Raw genomic sequence first — 12735 nt, forward strand, 5'->3', positions numbered from 1 at the left:
TTATTTGCAAAAGGCACCATATCTGTATCAAAGAAATCGATGTATATTCGTGACAACCATTATTGTATGAGAAGCGTAGTGTCTATGCGTTTCAGCCATGCGATAAATCAAGCATCAATGAAATGCATGAGAAAATCGAAGAATCAAGCATACATGATACAGAATTAACCAATACGTCAGTCTTGTTTATGTGAAAACGTTTTCATTGTTGAAATCGATTATCCGGGGTTTGAACTTGTGATTGTGCTAAGAGTTGCAGTGTTCTGTGTGGTGGAATTCTCCTCTTTCTGAATGCATCCAAACAACTTTTGAAGCGGAATCCACCAAACCCTCTTCACTTCTCCTTCTCGTAAACATGTGAGAAAGAACACACAGAAACCCTGCGATTCGGGAAGGAAGTCACTTACATGTATACTTGTAGACTCATAATCAAAGCCTAATACAAATAATGTCGTAAACACAGCGATTTAGGAACATTGCCATTGCAATAGAGGGCATAGGTGCGAGTTCTACTACGAAAACGTCAGATTGGAACGACAAAACTAGAAAAATATCAATAGCATACCCATCTAAAACTAAAAACTTTGTTGTTTAATTCCCAATAACTTGGTTCTTGGCATCACGGAATAGAGATTACAAAGATGTTTTTGTTGTTATGGTTGAGTTGGTTAAAAACTATGACTTCCCTAGAATATTGCGATTTAAAACCTGAAAAGTTTTCACCTGAAAAGCTGCAAAAATGGTAAATAGCCAACTCATTATGGCAAGATAATATGGATTATCCGAGATCATCATGAAAAAGGCAAAGATCCAAACCAAGCCAAGTGTGCAAGCGAGGACCAGAGCGATTTTTAAATTGTTCGGGTTGGAAGAATGCTTTGATGTTGAAGTAATCTAAAAAAATGTAAGAAAAAATTCCTTGATTTAAAGTACAGCTTGTTCTGCTACAAGAAGATAGTATAGCCTCGAAACGGTATTACAATTGTGGTCCATGCGGTATAATTCCGCATTTATTCCAGAAAATTTTCGAAATATGTTGATTGTGTAAGATATGTAAAAACTGTTTGTTTGACATTTGCAGTTAACAGGACCATAAGTGGAAACACTTGCCTTCTTTTTTTTGTTAGTGAGACTCCTGATCACAATCACAAACATGACAGTATTGAACAAGAGGAGACAACCCAATGGAAGGAGAAATGCGAAGTACAAAGAGTAACCCTCGATCCAACACATGTTTGAAGCAAGATAGGTGTTTGCAAACGCAGATGGTGGATCTGCAAAAAAAAGTTTGACTTCATTTATTAATACCAAATATTAGATTTCATTTTGTTAGTTTTTCACGGTACTTTGACCGCAGATTGGACTTTGGTTGGACGTAATTGCGAAGACTTTATTGAAGATTAAATTCATCGAAACAATGATTGCAGGGCATCCATAAGATAGAGCTGATGCCTTCGGAAAAAAATATTTCCAGGATGCGTTGAATATCTAAAATGTAGATAGGGAAACATTAAATGTTCTCTTGTACTTGCGTGGTGCCTCTAGAACAGAGGGACTAGCCCGATTTTTACCATCGAGCACATGTTAATTGCAATACCTGTACTATAGATTTGTAGAGCAAGTAGGCGTATATCGCCATCCAGCACCAAGTGACCAACAAAAAGTAATGCAACAAGGTGGCGCTAGCGATGCATCCGGCTTCATGTTCACGTTGATCAACTCCAAATAGAAATATTAGATAAACAACTGATAGGTTGCCACAAATGTTCATCAACACTCGCATGGGTCGACGACAGCGTATGTCTCTGCGTAAAAATACATTGCACTCACATATCCAAATATACACGCGCCTGCACATATTATTGATCGTCCTTGTATTTTTAAGAATAGCAATCACGTCAAGGTCATAAGAACTTACTTGGATAGTAGGAGGATAAAGATGGTTATAATTAAACAGGCAACAGACAAACTGCATCCGACGATACTGACGATCTGCTGAGGTATGCTCGGTGGTATATCGTATATCGACTGCAATATATATAATAGGATTGCGTTCAATAGCAAAAAATCTGTAGCAACTACCAATCACAAAAGTTACGACTTAGCTACACAACTCCTGTTTTTTATATGTTGGTTTTTAATACCGTGAGCATGGCGAAGCTGGTTAAATGGTTGCATTTGCATTGAGGCGGGTTGGTGTTTGGTTCCAGACAGCATCCTTCAGTCGACCAACCCTGAGTTGAGTATTGCCAAAATACACAAGTCTCGTTCACGTACTGTGCCTTAAAAATGTATTACGCGAAGATTAAGACCCCAATATTTATATTCATGGCGCATTTTGAACTGAGAACAAAGAAGTTGGTTTCTTACCTCTAATGTTTTGCTGTCTTGCGATCGTCCCCAGGCCTGGTTTACGTCAAGTCGAGTGACATTTACCAAATCAGGAAGATTTTTAACCGACTGAGGAGAGGTTTTGCTCCCAATTTCACTTGAAACAATCTAAACACGAAAGGATTTAACGAGGTTGCTTTCAATACACAAAAAATTTAATTGTCAACAAGATTTAATTTAAACCTTTATCCAATGTATTTTGTTATATATAACATATGGTTAAGCTTAAAAGTCACTCAAATCTTTCTAAAAGAAGCTGCTATTATTTTTTTAATAAAGTTGGTATAACATCAATCCGCAATAATCTATACCCTACCCATTCAGTAAACTCAGAGGATGGAAACAAATCGTTTGTCCTGTGGATCATAAACACTGATCTAACAGCATTTGTCGTGTTTTCAGATTTCCCTTTTCCAAATTGTTGGTGAACGATCATAAGGGCACTTTGTGGTATCGTAATCGAAACAGGTTGAAATGGAGTGTAGACAGGGTCGTTTGGCGAAACAGCGACGAATGGGCTGTACTGTATGTCAATGAATGGAGTCTGCTTGTCCTCAACCTAAAGCACAACTTGTGGTATGTTAGTTGTTGCTACAACTGCAAAAATTTTTAAATACGACAATCCCACAAATCTGCAAAACTTTTAAACGTTTCAAAAGCGGAATAATATGGGATCAAACAAAGTAGAAATTAAATAAAGTGGTTTATAGATATACCCTGGATTCAATATTAGGAGTGCTGACTGTAACGACATTGTTATCGAGTTGACTGGGCATCCTGTAGGCGAGAGTACCGAGAGATCGAATCATTTCCACTTCGGCTACTCCTGATTTCTCATTGGGTGATTCGAAAAAATTCGTCACGTGATCAGCGACGTTAACGGCGCTAAGAAAGGAGCTGGACAATACCTACAAAAAAATCCGCAGTTTTTTGCAGAATTGCTCATCTGTGGGGTTTATTTTCTACGAGAGTAATCATTTCACCTCCAGGTTTGTTGTGTTTGACACAATGCCATTGATGAATCCAACTGCCGCAGAAACGTCTTGACTACCGAGATTTGTTGCATTGTAAGTCAAGACATCCAGTATCGCCAAGGTGTTGTCAAGTTCTGTGGAATTTAGAGTAGCAACCTCCACCTACGAAGATAAATAACTTTTGCACCAACAAAATTCTCTGTAACGAAATGGCCACGAAAAGGTTGAATTTGCCAGAAAACTCTTGTAAACATTTACCTGGTCAATGTATGCTGTAAGAGTCTGATTGATGCACGGAACAATTACTAAATCGCCAAAATAGCTTTTGTAACCCGATATCGCATCGTTTGTGACGATACATTGCGCCGTTGCCAGGGGTTGCCCTGATGAAGATAAAATCTTACAAAATTTAACAATTGTAGAAATTGAAATAATCAAAACTACGCAGTAATATATATGCAATGGCATGATTGGCAGGATCGCCCTACTGTGCAGGTCCTTACATGGCGATCACTGCCATCGTATCAGGATTATTAGATATACACGCTTCGCAGCCCAGACATTGCAGCCTAGCTGTATCAGCCACTTTTTCCTGACAAGTCGAACCAAAATGTAAAAAATCAAGCTCCCGGTACTAACCAACATGAGCGTACAACTTGCCAGACAACATTTACACAAAAAAGAGATTAAGGTGGGTTGAATTACCTGTAAAGGAACAAACTTGTGTTGAGTAAGCTGATTGGGGGTAAATAGTTGTTGGAAACCAGCAAGAGTTGTTGCCGACATTCACACTTCCTTCCATACAAGTGGCTGAAAATAATATCGAGTATTAATAGCACTGAGTCATTTAAATGAAGTTTGCTCTAAATTGCCAAACACCAGCAACATGTTGTGAAATAATTTTTAAACAACTTACGAGCACAGTAGACCGATCCATTCCCGCTGAACCATTTGTTACATTGGCAAACTGCAGTGACTTTATCTCCTGCTGCACCCGATTCCTGTGTGCCATTGTGATAAACTTGAATCAAGCACGAGGCGTTTCCTGTGCAAGCCTTATTTTCACACGGATTGGGTACGCCTGAAACGCAAGTAATTTTGCCCTTTTCTTGATTCTGGATATAATATTAATGGTTACTCTTTCAAAACGAATTTCTGTCAACACATGATAGCAAATTGTGTGTTCCTAACTTAACTTGTTATTTTTGTTAGTTGTAATAATTGCGACTCCTATGTGCTACTTTTTTGGATTTGTATTCACATTCTTGGGTAAAATACAGGAATTAATTACAAATATTCAAAACAATTTTTTTGAAGCTGTTGAAATATTCCGCGTTCACACACGTAAAAGCAGATAAACAGAAAGTGGCAAACACTGTTTTCTTCGAAAGTTTGCTAAAAAACTTTGTTGCTGGTTTCCGTGGGGCTGATAGTGCAACCTGAAGTTTAATTAAAACACTGTGTAGGCCTGACTAACAACAAAATGCGATCCCCGTCTGCGTTACTTCGTTTAAATTAATAAAACTTGCAGCATTTGTACCTGGATCTGTTGACGTAGGGTTTGTAGTGTTATTGTCCTGATACTGGGTGGTAGTTTCGATTATTTGGGTTGTATTTTCTGTATGCTGTAAATCTAAACAAATAATTTTTTTTTTATCCCAAACGTATTTTGTTCTGTCACCACATCATCTGTTGGCACAAAATTACAATTTGCAAACTTAAGACGACAGGTTACTATAACTTAATATTCATTTGGTAATGTAAGTGGTACCAGCGCCATATCATCAACAGGCAATTTTATTTAACTTCATATTTCCAGCGTTTTAAATTCCTTTTAATGCACGGAAACTAACCATTTTGGGGTTTCTTGCAAACATACGGAAATGTTTGAAAACAGTCAACTGGCCTCCAAATATTGAAGTAAAATGCAAGACAACACCTTCCTTGTCTCGGTTCCCCTGGAGCCCAATCTTCAAACGACTGCAAAACAACCATGGAAAACCGAATGACTACCAATTTAAGACAGTTGTTTGGATGTTTTGATGATATTGTTGTCAGTAATAAAACCCGGTCACGAATATAAACAGTTCCAATATTACAATTTTCATATTAATATACACTGTGTTCGCTACAATACTTCACATTACTTACCCACGGTGACCCATCAGTCCATGACCAAGTTCCGTTTTCTGTTAGCTTTCCACCAATCCATGTAATAAATCGAACAGGATTTATGATACCTGCAAGTTCACTTGTTAATAAAAAGAACATGATCTACAGACGCAAATGTTTCGTAAAAAATACAAGTTTTAAAAATCGTTTATAAAAGGAAAATCTTTACTAAACTTTTTAAAAAATCGCTTTCTTGAGCTGACAAAATGCTTGTCAGGTGGCCACCAATGTTTAAACAAAAAATTTCTGCCTCTTTCCAATGTGAGTAGCCGAAGTATTGCAAATAACAGTTGCTGTCATTAGAGACCCAACCGGGATCGCAAGTTAAGTTGGCATCTAAAAAATAACTCAAGATTGTTTAAAGAAACAATATAGCATTTGGAAAACATGATCTTTAAAGAAGTGTTTTTCATATGCTTTCCACGTAAAAAAAGAGAAAGAGATCACTTACATATTGACTTTTTGCAAACAAGGTCACCCCGAGAAGAGGAATCGTGGACAACCCACGTGTTTCTACTCATGCTGATCGAAAAACAATCCGGACCATAATCAGTCCAGTTGTCATACACCTATACAAAAAAAAAAAATTTTTGCGCACTATACAATGCATGTTGCAATTACTTTTATACAATACAAAAGGTTTATAATCGTTGGTCTGTATTGAAGCGAATTGATTAAATTCCTATGATTAATTAACCAAGTAATACCCAGTTTGAACCATCGATCCATTTCCAGGTTTCGTTTGATAAGTAGGTTGCTCCAATCCATGCTAATGTTCCATACGTCATTGTATCTAAGTAAGGAATTCATTTTAAATATGGCAGACATCAGACCAGCTCCAGTGCTCCGTAAATTAATATGATGCACATTAACACACATATTTCACTAAAATTGTTCACTATCAGCACCAGTCATATTGTTCTATTTATAATTGTCGTTTACGGTGCACGAATAACAATTTGTGCAACAATGCTGATATTTATATCACACCGTAACTGTGCATTGAAGCGCACATTACAACATCATTTCACTAAGCAAAATATGACTCGCTTTGAATAAATGCATCCTCATCTGGAGTCAAAATGCTAGCAAGATGGCTGTCATTAGCAACGCAGCTTTGTTCAGCTTCATCCCAGTTTAGAAAAATTTCCATTCCAAGGTAGTAACAGTTGTCTCCATACGGCAACCAACCGACGTCACACGAACTATTAATATCTGTAAAGTGGGTAGTTCTGTTCATAGTAGAACCCCAATACGTGAGTATGTAACTGGAGGACTTACAATAGTTCAATACTTTTTATTTCATAAGTTTCGATTATTCTTTCACTGACCAGCGTTCAGTTTCTCGCATATTATGTGGATGTAAGTTATAACAGTAAGAGGATCTCCGCTGCGACAATTTTTGTTTTTGTTTTTACATCGCATTATTTCGCAATACGCATTGCTATCAACTGCGATGGTTAATGCTTTCATTATATCCTATATAAACACTTTCTATTTATGTAAAAGTAAGTTATAGCCAGCAGTGTAAGTGTTTAGATTTAAATGTTCAATAATTTAGTACCGAAATACTTGTAAGTTCGGAGAATCAGGGTCAATCACGTTTTTTGTGTAAAATTAATACAATGAACATGATTAAACATTGTGTCGGAAGTGTTCACATGTTTGACCTGAATTCAATGCTGTTGTGTAGTGCGTTGTTCTTTCAACTTCCGAAACAGAAGAAATCGGTATTTGGGTTGTGTTTTCCATGTGCTGAGTGTCTGAAAGTAGATTGACGAAAAGTTATTTTGACTTCGGAGCATTTAGCTGTTGCTAAATTGGTTCATAAACAACATGACCCTGGTGTGTAGATGAAAATGATTAGTGTTGCATTCTTAAAAATTTAATTGATTTAAAATTTAAACTAAGGTTTATTTTAAATGTTATTCTAATGCGATTTATTATGATTTTACAATTCCTCTAGCAACTAACTAACCGTTTTGTGGTTTCTTGCAAACAGATCGCAGTCTATAAAAACAAAGCGCAGTTTTCCATTCTCCTCCAACGTTTCCGAGACAACACTTTGTTTGACCGTTTGGTTCCCCAGGAGCCCAGCCTTCATACAACTACAAGGCAAAGATTAAAAATTAGCCGATAAGCCCATCTATTTTAATTTTTACAATCTGACAAATTTTAAATATTTTATATTATTTAACGATGAATGACACTTTCTCTTGCTCAGTCTTGCAAACCGTTTAAATGCACAGTGTCATCTCGCCAGTCTTCGTAAGACAGTGGTTCCTAATTTTCTAGAACCGGTGACGCACTCATCACTATAAAAATGTTTGAACGACGCATCCGAACAATTTTGACATTTTTCAAGTTATTCAAGGTGAAGTTTTTTGCAGTTTGTTGGAATAATAAAGTTCCAAAAGACAAGTAAACCAGAGACGCCGAAACAAAATTAAAACGACGCAACCCTTGGGGAACACTATCCCAAGTATTTATGTATGTTCAACGTACTCACCCATGGTGACCCATCAATCCATGACCACGAACCATTTACAGTGCGTTTGCCTCCAATCCATGAATAACCCAATCGATTTTCTGGAAGGAGATAAACGCATAACTTTCATAAGCCAGGTTTTTATTCGCTTCATGAGTGCAACTCCTTACCTTTTAAGAAAGCGTCTTCTTCGGCAGATAAGATGCTTGTCAGATGGCCGCCACGGTTCACACAGTTGTGTTCACCTCTCTCCCAATCATAGGAGTCGCTTGCATCAAACAAATAGCAGTTGCTACCGTTAGCAAGCCATCCGGGTTCGCAACTTAGGTTGGCATCTACAAAAAAAAAGAGTTTTGAAAAAGTTTTGCGGTAAAACTAGACAACATTCACCATTTAAAAAGGAATGTCTTGCGTGTGACCAGTTAATAAAGGAACTTCACTTACATATTAGCGTCTTTTTACAGATGGCGGCCATTATAAAATATGAGACCGCTTCGACCCACTGACTACTGTAAGTAAGGTTCATGCAGGTTCGAGTTGAGCACTCCACTGTAGAATTCCGGTTATCATACACCTGTAAAAAGATGTGGTCTAGTTCTGACGTCTTACCAATACCACCAACTATCCAATCAGTAAATGGCCTAGTTGTCATGCAAACGCTTTATTGCATAAGGTTAACTCAGAGCAGGCACCGGATAAACTTTACAACAAGAAATGTTCATGTCTAATTAGAACGAAATAGTATTTCTTTCAAAATATTGGACCACGTGGTATTATTAGTAAACCGGTAAGTGAGTTACCCATGCAGAACCGTCGGTCCATGCCCAGGTTTTGTTGTCTGTTAGGACAGATCCTCCAATCCACAAATCCCATGATACTTTACCTTTAACAAAATGTATATTAAACCAATAATCTTAATTATCCAAACATGACTCACTTTGAATGAATGAATCTTCATCTGGTTTCAAAATACTGGCGAGATGGCTGCTATTATCAACACAATATTGTTCAGCTTCATCCCAAGACAAATGTTGGTTTCCGAAGTAGTAACAGTTGTCTCCAAACAAAACCCAATCAGTGTCACACGAAGTGTCAACAACTGGTGACGGCAATAGTTTCACTTTAACCTTAAACATTCATGCTCAGTTCTTGATGAGCTAAAAAATATCCACCAGTTATAACAGTTTATCATCTGTTAGTCATTCTATCACATTGACATGTGTGATTTAAAAACTCAGTTATTTATAGATATTTGCTTGTGTAAAGAAATAGTTCTTTATTGAATGTTCAATAATTTAGTACCGAAATACTTGTAAGTTCGGAGAATCAGGGTCAATCACGTTTTTTGAGTCAAATTAATACAATGAACATGATTAAACATTGTGTCAGAAGTGTTCACATGTTTGACCTGAATTCAATGCTGTTGTGTAGTGCGTTGTTCTTTCAACATCCGAAACAGAAGTCGGTGTTTGGGTTGTGTTTCCCATGTGCTGAGTGTCTGAAAATAGATTGACGAAAAGTTATTTTGACTTTGGAGCATTTAGCTGTTGCTAAATTGGTTCATGAGCAACATGACGCTGGTGTGTAGATGAAAATGATTAGTGTTGCAATCTTAGAAATTTAATTGATTGCTATCGTTTATTTTAAATGTTATTCTAATGCCATTTAGTATGTTGTTGTTTTTTTGCAATTCCTCTAGCAACTAACTAACTAACTAACTAACTAACTAACTAACTAACTAACTAACTAACTAACTAACTAACTAACTAACTAACTATCTAACCGTTTTGTGGTTTCTTGCAAACAGATCGCAGTCTATAAGAACAAAGCGCAGTTTTCCATTCTCCTCCAACGTTTTCGAGACAACACTTTGTTTGACCGCTTGGTTCCCCAGGAGCCCAACCTCCATACAACTACAAGGCAAAGATTAAAAATTAGTTGTATCAGCCCATCTATTTTAATTTTTACAATCTGACAGATTATAAACATTTATATTATTTAATGATGAATGACACTTTCTCTTGCTCACTCTTGCAAACCTTTTAAATGCACAGTGTCATCTCGCCAGTCTTCGTAAGCCAGTGGTTCCTAATTTTCTAGAACCGGTGACGCACTCATTACTATAAAAATGTTTGAACGACGCATACGAACAATTTTGACATTTTTCAAGTTATTCAAGGTGAAGTATTTTGCAGTTTGTTGGAATAATAAAGTTCCAAAAAAATTCAAGTAAACAAGAGACGCGGAAACAAAATTGACACGACGCAACCCTTGTGGAACACTATCCCAAGTAATTATGTATGTTTATCGTTCTCACCCATGGTGACCCATCAGTCCATGACCACGAACCATTTACAGTGCGTTTGCCTCCAATCCATGAATAACCCAATAGATTGTCTGAAAGGAGATAAACGCATAACTTTCATAAGCCAGGTTTTCATTCGTTTCATGAGTGCATCTTCTTACCTTTTATAAAAGCATCTTCTTCGGCAGATAAGATGCTTGTCAGATGGCCGCCACGGTTCACACAGTTGTGTTCACCTCTCTCCCAATCATAGGAATCGCTTGCATCAAACAAATAGCAGTTGCTACCGTTAGCAAGCCATCCGGGTTCACAACTTAGGTTGGCATCTACAAAAAAAGAGTTTTAAAAAAGTTTTGTGTTAAAATTAGAATACTTTTTCTGTTTAAAAAAGAATGTCTTGCGTGCGACCTTTTAATAAAGGAACTTCACTTACATATTAGCGTCTTTTTACAGATTGCAGCCATTATGTAATATGACACCACTTCGACCCACTTATAATTGTATGTATGGTTCATGCAGGTTCGAGTTGAGCACTCCAATGTAGAATTCCGGTTATCATACACCTGTAAAAAGATGTGGTCTAGTTCTGACGTCATACCGATACCACCAACTATCCAATCAGTAAATAGCCTAGTTGTCATGCAAACGCTTTATTGCATAAGGTTAACTCAAAGCAGGCACCGGAGAAACTTTACAACTAGAAATATACATCTCTAATTTGAACGAAATATTATTTCTTTCAAAATATTCGATCACGTGGTATTACTAGTTAACCGGTAAGTGAGTTACCCATGCAGAACCGTCGGTCCATGCCCAGGTTTTGTTGTTTGTTAGGACAGATCCTCCAATCCACAAATCCCATGATACTTTACCTTGAACAAAATGTATATTAAACAAATAATTTTAATTTTTTAAATATGACTCACTTTGAATAAACGTGTCCTCATCCGGTGTCAAAATACTGGCGAGATGGCTGCTATTATCAACACAATATTGTTCAGCTTCATCCCAAGACAACTTTTGGTTTCCGAAGTAGTAACAGTTGTCTCCAAACGAAACCCAATCAGTGCCACACGAACTGGCAAAAGCTATGAAAAGAGAGTAGTTTTTTTATCTTGTTAGGAAGATTTGAAGAATTATTGTACCTAGAATTATTGTAAGCAGGTTTGAGTAAATAAATCGAAGTTTACTTACCGCATCCACACACGAGAAACGTGAGGATAGCATAAACATGATAAAGCACCATAACTTTTGCTGTTGAAAATCAACCTCAAATGCAGTTTTGTGAGAAATTTATTCAACTGGCAACAACTTCTCAAACATTTACTCAGTTAACACTCTGCGAAAGGGAAAAAGGGATATTTTTGGTGATGTAATGATTAACTTTGACTTGGAAAACACAGATTGCGAAGCTTGTGTCTTGTTCAATAAACACATGTAGGGCGTTCTGCTACGTTTTATTACAACTGTACAAGCCTTCGTTAAAAAATATTGCTGTGGATTTAATGCAACTTAGTTAGAGCTCTTTTGATTAGGAGCAAGTTTATGGTTCACCCTTGTGGCGGAGACAGTTCAAACACAAAGCACTGGCATTAACGCATAAAACCAGAGGTAGGATCAGCAAAACAAACACGATTGCCGTAAGTGTTTGTTGACTTAAACCAACGCAAAATTGCTTAAGTTTTAAAAAATAAGTCTTCCTTCCGTGTTACGGTTTGTTTTAGTATGCTTAATGGGCAAACTTGGCGTTACATTAGCGCAATATAAACATTAAGTTCATTGCAACTTTCTTTCATAGAACTGCTGCCTACTATGCGACACTTACGCAAATGTTATCGTTAATAAAAGGCATTTTTCTAATATAAGACTTTTTATCACAATTCATGTCGCGCATGTCAAATCATTGCATATTTGGTAGCAGATTCTATATTATTCATCAAAGCCGTCAGGATGACATGGCACATATGCTGCCTCAAGCACAACTACAACAAAACATATTCGTTAAAGAAAACGAAAAATAGGTTAAAAACCTAAAAATATCACAAGAAAGTAAAAGAAGTCCACGAAAATGCTTGACCTCACTTTTTAAATTCTGCTTGGGGTGATTTCGCTTCAACTCCCACATGGTCAACATCTGAAAACAAGACTGACTTCGCCAATGAAGCTTAGAGCACTGTCTAGTAGAAGATTATAAACCTCCACAAGTACAGCTAGCCTCGACCTTGTGGACTTCGTGCTCTTGGCGTTTGTTGGCCACAACTCACATGCACCTGAAGGATCGATACCACTTATCGATAAACGTCAAACCGTGAACTTTCGCAACTATGCTATTGATTGGTTGAAAAATAAAACTGCAACGGTGCCAAGATGATCCAAGCGTAAAGACAACTTGTGTTACCGAACAA

At 37.1% G+C, this 12735-nt stretch overlaps 2 protein-coding genes across 2 annotated transcripts; both read right to left on the reverse strand.

Annotated features, from left to right (window-relative positions):
• Window positions 1-218: 218 nt before the first annotated feature.
• On the reverse strand, window positions 219-6325 carry LOC145901928 (adhesion G-protein coupled receptor G6-like). Its single transcript, XM_082989743.1, has 17 exons — window positions 6245-6325; window positions 5989-6106; window positions 5517-5605; window positions 4282-4480; window positions 4071-4175; window positions 3624-3748; window positions 3375-3527; window positions 3108-3299; window positions 2708-2950; window positions 2371-2499; window positions 2145-2282; window positions 1919-2028; window positions 1598-1805; window positions 1347-1488; window positions 1111-1274; window positions 724-894; window positions 219-380 (listed from the first exon to the last, which is right to left on the reverse strand). The coding sequence occupies exons 1-17, from the start codon at window positions 6323-6325 to the stop codon at window positions 219-221; spliced, it is 2529 nt and encodes an 842-aa protein (XP_082845869.1).
• A 242-nt stretch (window positions 6326-6567) lies between these two features.
• On the reverse strand, window positions 6568-11576 carry LOC145901931 (C-type mannose receptor 2-like). Its single transcript, XM_082989749.1, has 14 exons — window positions 11525-11576; window positions 11257-11418; window positions 10492-10656; window positions 10343-10422; window positions 9809-9938; window positions 9434-9523; window positions 8963-9124; window positions 8826-8908; window positions 8470-8599; window positions 8196-8360; window positions 8047-8126; window positions 7516-7645; window positions 7208-7300; window positions 6568-6752 (listed from the first exon to the last, which is right to left on the reverse strand). The coding sequence occupies exons 1-14, from the start codon at window positions 11574-11576 to the stop codon at window positions 6568-6570; spliced, it is 1707 nt and encodes a 568-aa protein (XP_082845875.1).
• Window positions 11577-12735: the final 1159 nt, after the last annotated feature.

Source organism: Ascidia mentula, chromosome 5 (genome assembly GCF_947561715.1).
Source record: "Ascidia mentula chromosome 5, kaAscMent1.1, whole genome shotgun sequence".
NCBI classification, from domain to species: domain Eukaryota; kingdom Metazoa; phylum Chordata; class Ascidiacea; order Phlebobranchia; family Ascidiidae; genus Ascidia; species Ascidia mentula.

Bases quoted from the DNA above. Each gene is read 5' to 3' on its own strand.
- LOC145901931 (XM_082989749.1), bottom strand. From the start codon at position 11,576: ATGGTGCTTTATCATGTTTATGCTATCCTCACGTTTCTCGTGTGTGGA. The intron at 7,301-7,515 runs GTTAGTTAGTTG...ATCTACTTTCAG, and splicing joins TTGCAAGAAACCACAAAACG to ACACTCAGCACATGGAAAAC. The intron at 6,753-7,207 runs GTCAAACATGTG...CCCACTTTACAG, and splicing joins CACAACAGCATTGAATTCAG to ATATTAATAGTTCGTGTGAC.
- LOC145901928 (XM_082989743.1), bottom strand. From the start codon at position 6,325: ATGACGTATGGAACATTAGCATGGATTGGAGCAACCTACTTATCAAAC. The intron at 6,107-6,244 runs GTATTACTTGGT...TTTTTTGTATAG, and splicing joins GGATCGATGGTTCAAACTGG to GTGTATGACAACTGGACTGA. The intron at 4,481-5,516 runs GTAAGTAATGTG...TATTATATCCAG, and splicing joins GGACTGATGGGTCACCGTGG to AATCAAGAAAAGGGCAAAAT.